At 48.4% G+C, this 6,000-nt stretch overlaps 1 protein-coding gene across 5 annotated transcripts in view; it reads left to right on the top strand.

Moving 5' to 3' along the window:
• Positions 1-2,972: 2,972 nt before the first annotated feature.
• The window catches only part of UHRF2 (ubiquitin like with PHD and ring finger domains 2), a 78,760-nt gene continuing 75,732 nt past the window's right edge, over positions 2,973-6,000 (top strand). For 2 of the 5 annotated variants that reach the window (XM_063423923.1, XM_063423924.1), the window contains exon 1: positions 2,973-3,547. In XM_063423923.1, coding sequence (XP_063279993.1) covers positions 3,395-3,547 — 153 coding nt within the window. In that variant the 5' untranslated portion in view covers positions 2,973-3,394. Of the gene's footprint in view, positions 3,548-4,269; positions 4,464-6,000 lie in introns of those variants that run through there. The other 3 variants (XM_063423926.1, XM_063423925.1, XM_063423927.1) reach the window with 2 other exon arrangements.

Here is a 6,000-nt window from a genome sequence, read left to right as displayed (position 1 = left end):
AAGGTTTGTAAACTGCACAAACAGCTGCAAAAACCTCACCAGCTTCCTGGTGCCCTTAGGCTGTGATACAACAGAAGAGGTCAGCTCTGCAAAGGCGTATGTGGCTCTACACTTCAGATGGTCTTTGATATGTGACCACAGAGCTGATTTGTATATCTCTGCAAATGTCACAGGCAACTATGCATTTATGCTATCAAAGGCTGATTTTGCTGAAGAATTTAAAAAGAAACTGTCTAGACCAAGAAGAAAGATGAATCAGATGGATCTGAACTGTGACCTGGAAGTTGTTCTTTTTAGCCTGCAGACCTGAATGTGGTGCCCTTTTTGATCCCAGGAGCAGGCCTGGCAATGAGGGACCACACTCTTTAAGTGACTCATATATAATATAGTAAAAAGCATACCAGATAAAGGATAGCTGGAACAATTGTGTTGATTATTCATCCTTTTACTAGTGGTACTTACTGTTTATTGTGTCTTAAGTGTATGCATATACATACAGAAGCATGTAGAACATATCCAACAATGATGATGGCTAGAATCGGTGCTAAATGATTCGCAAATTTCATTAATATGAAGAACAGTAAGAGGGGTGCTACCATAACTACAAGAAAAAAGATACATTGCTACAGATATCATTTGGGACTTGCTGGTGTGGGAAAATCCCTTGGAATTTGAGAGAAAACAAGAGATTTTTTTGATAAAACAAATGAGACTCAAATGGTCTCATATTCAGACTGAGAAATTTAAGTCTCAAAGGAGAGAATCATGAATGATGAATGATTTAAGGAAAAGATTTTGTAGACTGAATAACTGAGAACAACAAATACCATAAAGATTCAGATAAGTAGGAAACTGTGTCTGGAAGTACATCGTAAATTTTACTCAAATTAGTAAAAATCAGCTAAACTCATGTCCTTTAGATTTATTCAGCTCATTATTGCATGAAAACCACACCTCTAAAGCTTAGGCTATCTACCTCTAGCTGAAGTCCCTCACACACCGAACATGAGCAATAAATTTAAAATACATCCTACCTTTATATTGAAATTGGCAGAAGATCATAGAATCATAAAACGATTTGGTTCGGAAGGAACTTTAAAAACCACCTAGTTTCAATCTCTCTGTGATGGGCAAGGGCACCTCCACTAGAATAGGCTCCTCAATGCCCTATCCAACCTGGCCTTGAACACTTCCAGGGATGGAGTATCCACAGCTTCTCACAGGCCAACCTGTTCCTGTCTCATCACCCTCACAGTAAAGAATTTCTTCTATATATCTAACCTAAGTTTCCCTTCTTGGAGTTCAATAGTTATTAAATAGGCATGCAATTAGAAATTAGCTATGCTTCTACTTCTGTATTATGAAAGCAGAAATTTGCAGCCTGAGTGTAGCTGGTTTTGTGGGTTCACCTCTACACAAACATGAAATAAACACATATCTCCAGCTTCTTACACAATAGACAGAAGAACCCGTATTTGGAACAACACTGCCAGTGAGTAGGCTGGAGGAGTTCACCAATCTAGGAAGGGACCCCGTCGGGAAGTTTGGTGACATCCCAGACCACTTGGTGTCATGCTCAGCAATGACAGTTGGGATAAGAAGGAGAAAGTGCAGGGTATTAGGAGTGAAGGTGCTCGTCTTCCTAAGGAGCCTTCAAACATGACTGTCCTAGGTTACAATGTAAGATATGCCTGAAGTATGTATTCTATCACCATCTTCAAGAGCTGTTGGAACCAGATGGGGCAGTGTTTCCCTTGCCCCTCCCTCTGGACTATCTTCTGTTAATGGGCCATCAATGCCTTGCCCATGACTCACAGGTAACCCCCTCTGGGAGCTGTCTCTGTTCAATGGGCAATCAAGGACCCACTGCAGGACTCATGGAATGAGATCAGCCATTGTGAGCTGCTCCGCCCAGGCGGAGGAGCCAAGCATTCCCACCTGGATATAATCTGGGATTTGGGACAGCACAGGAGCCCTTACCCCCTGGATTCCCAGAGGACAAGAGCTACCAGACCTTTCTACAGGATCACTGCTTCAACAAGACCACTTCATCTGGACTGCTACCCCCACCCTAACTAACAGGGTGTCAGGTGGTATTCTGACTCTGTCAGTGGTCTTTTGTGCTATTGCTTTTATTTTATTTTACTTTTTTTCCCCCCCTCTCCTATTAAATTGTATTTCTGACTTAAAATCTCTCACTGGTTTTGCTTTCAAACCAGCACAATGACAAAGCTCTGTTTTTGTAGAAATGGATAAATGCCTGTCAATTTTAAGTACGGAAATTCTTCCTCGTTTTGCTTTGTGTGCACAGCTTTTGTTTTTAACTATTAAGCTGTTGTTGTTGAGATGCCCATTTTCTCACTTTTAACATTCTTTCTTTGTTCTCCACCTTCCTGTGACAGAGTGACCAAAGGAATGTGTGGGGCCTAGCTGCCCAAGAGGGCCACTCCACAACAGCTATGTAACTCCAGACTTGCCTGGTGGCAATTTCCAGAATTACCCAATGCAGAAAAATACAGAGAGCCAAATGCACACCAGATTCACGGTGTACAGGACGCTTTTTTAATCTAGTCTCGCCCCGTGTTTCCATCCACCGCCAGGATTAATCTGTATCTTTGGGGTAGGATTATATGTAGCTTTGCCAAGGCTCTATGTCCTAGGAAGCGCTGGTCCGGGTTGCCCATGGATGCCAGCCCGGGCACAGGGCCCTCAGAGCCCTGAGTGCGGCGCGTGCCGCCATGGAGACGCCAACGGCCGCTTCCCCGGCGCGCGCCACCCCCACCCCCCGCAGGCCTCGCGCCGGCCGGGCACGGCGCGCGGGGCAGAGCGGGCGGGGCCGCCGGCCGGCCGGCCGGGGCGCGCGGCAGGAGGGGGCGTGGCGGTGCCGCGTGCCCGCCTCGCTCCCCCCCGCCCCCTCCCAGCCGTGTTGTCTGCACGGCCGCGGCCGGGCGCTCTCGCGAGATCGGCGTTGGCGCCGTGACCTCCATGTGAGCGCGGCGGCGCTCCCCGGTAAACAGTGCCCGGGCCGGGCGATGGCTCCCGGCGCGTCCCCGTAGCCCTGCCCGCCGCCGGCCCGCCGGGACCCGCCGCGATTCGCGCTGCCTCGGCGGGATCGGGGAGCGCCGTGGGATCTGCTCGGCTCCCCTTCCCTCTCCCGCACCCCGCCGAGCGGGACGGGCGGCCCGGATTGCGGGCGACAGGGTCGCGCCCGCTCCGCGGGGTTTGAAATTCCTGCCCGATTGGGCCGAACAAGGAGCGGGGTAGCCTCCGGACCCTTCCCCTGCACCTCCCAAGCTTCGGGCGATCACCCGCGGAGCGGACCCCGTTCCCACCCCCTGCCCAGATCTCCACTCCTTTGCCCGCGGCTGGCCGAGCGGGCGGGAGGGCGCGCACCATGTGGATCCAGGTCCGCACCATCGACGGCACGGAGACCCAGACCATCGACGATCTCAGCCGCCTCACCAAGATCGAGTGCCTGCGGGAGAAGATCGAGGAGACCTTCCGCGTGAGCCCCGACCGCCAGCGGCTCTTCTACCGGGGCAAGCAGGTGAGGCGGGGACTCCCCTGTGCAGGCGGACCCTCGGGGGTCGCCCCTGATCCCGGGCACTTCTCTTTGTGCGGCACAGGAGTCCCCGTCTCCACCCATGTGCCGTTCTATGAGCTCCCGCTTTTGTTTACTCGCGGGTCTGGGGAGGAAGGGAGGGCAGCGGGGAGCCCGCCCTGACAGAATGCTCCGGGACCCCCATTTTCCCCGATGAAGTAAAAACCCCGGGGAGTAAAACCCCTCACCCCTCTCCGGTTCCTGGTGAGACCCCTTTGTGTGTTTGTTTTCCCACCTGAGCGGCAGGAGGCTCCTCCCTCGCCTCTCGCCTTCATCCTGCCCAAGTGACAGGGTTGCCGGATGGATGCGGGAGGAAGGAGGGAGCTACCCCACTCCTCCGCCCCGCCGCAGCCCGGCCGGGCAGGGCGGGAAGCGGGCCGACCGTGAGCGGTTTCCAGGGAAAACGCTGCCCCGGGTCTGCACGTGGTGGGGTGGGGAGAGGCGGCGGCGCGGGGTTCATTGGCGCGGGCAGAAGTTGTGATGCCACGGTGTCCTCGACTTGTGAGTCCCGGGGCGGGATAAGGGCGACTGCTCGCAATCCAGCGACGAACTTCATCCCCACCAAGGAAAGCCTCTGTGGCAGGGGTGACTGGCTGGAAGTGTTCCATGAGGTAATACCTCCCTCCCCTGGAGTGATGAAAAGATTTTGTTCCGAATAGGTCGCCTCAGGCCGTAACTTCTCTGATGGGTGTAACCTTTGAAGCCGCGTTACGTAAACTGCGAGGTGTGCGCAGTGCTCGAATAGTGAAAGTGAAGCATAGCTAATACCTGACGCGAAAGGCACCGAATGTGTGGTACATTTTCAGGGAAAGTGACTCCGAAGGTGCACTTTCTTACAGCAGATGAGTGTCGAAGCATTCACGTAAGTTGACTAATGCAGGACAGTGAAATTTCTGCCTAAAAAGGGATAAAGTGTGTACCTTTACAAATATGTGGAAAAAACTTAAAAGATAGAAATTTAACTGTTAACCAGGAGGCAAGCATTAGTGGCTAGATGCTGAGCCTAGATTTTTGAACCAATAGCAAATTACTAGATTGTTGTGTTCCACAGACTGAGGACAGTGAGCACTTGTGAGGGCTGGTCTCTAAGGAACATTATGTACAAATATGTGTTTTTCTGAAGGAATCAAATTAAGGAACATGAGTCTTGGTATTGAGTAACCTTCCCAGCTTTGTTCTGTGCTAGCACACTTCTTTGGGTATAGATGTTTAAGTGTGACAAACCCGAGGTTTTTACCCCAAATTCTTTATCTGAGAAGCAGAGAAGATGAGCCTGTAATGAGTTTACTTTTCTGTGTAGTCTGACAGTGGCCAGACAAATTAGTGTGAACATTTTAGTTAACAGATGTCTTGCTTGAGAAAACGGGATAGTAAAATATTATAGCCGAAGTTGCCTACATGAGCAGCATTTGTGAGTTTGGTATTTAGTATATCCAGTTTAGGACACAGTTGGGATCATGTTCAGTGAAGAGCTAGGGAATTGCTTTTATAGTTTCACTCGCTATAAATGTTAATTTTTCTTATAATTCCCATAATTAATTCTGAGTTTACTTCTTCATGATGGGTTGCTTTTCTGTTTCCATGACGCTCATAAGAAAAAAGGTCAGAAGAGTTGCTCTTGTACAAGTAAAACTGAGTATTGAGAACATGAAACTAAATAATTTGATTCCTTAGGGCTGTGATAAAATATTTATTAAGAATACAATATTAAGAATAAAAAAAGTCACTTTGGTTAAATGTGAAATGAAGAGAAGGCAGTATACTGAGGTGAAGACTTTAAAAAACCCAGAATATTGCTGTACATGTTGTAAAAAAGTATTATCTAGGGGAAATCCTTTTCTTATCTGGTTAGCCCTCAGTGTGGTTAAATCTGAAAGTCTGCTAATAGAAGTGTGATCCTGCTACTGAATACTGCTTACTGTAGTCTCTCTGCAAACTTCTAGAAATCCTTGGATGTTGCAAGTGGTGGGAAGCCTGGCTAAGTCATGTCCTTCTAAAAATGGGAGATGTATGAGGTTATAAGGATGTAGAAACCTAAGTGAGTCATTGTTTATGGGCTGAATTTCAACAGCATCATGTTCTTAGCTTGCAGCAGAGAACAATTTCAACCAAGATTTTGAGTTGGAGCCATTATTTTACAATTTTTTGGGAGTGTCTGTGTCCAGTTAATGTAGTTAATTTGCTATACTGTAGTTTGCTGTTGTGTCATCTTCAAAGACAAGTGCAAGAATTTAAGTGGTCAGCATTTCCATGTCCATTTTTAAGGGTTAAAATACCATAGAACTACTGGAGGAAACCTAGTGTTGTCATTAATTTAGTGCTTTGTATTACTGTTGTGTTGGGGTTTTTTTTCCCTTGTAAATGCCAGGAATAGCACTGCTTTGTTGAATAGGTTGGCA

Source organism: Prinia subflava, chromosome Z, assembly GCF_021018805.1.
Source record: "Prinia subflava isolate CZ2003 ecotype Zambia chromosome Z, Cam_Psub_1.2, whole genome shotgun sequence".
NCBI lineage: Eukaryota > Metazoa > Chordata > Aves > Passeriformes > Cisticolidae > Prinia > Prinia subflava.
This window is presented reverse-complemented; position numbering and strand designations above follow the sequence as displayed.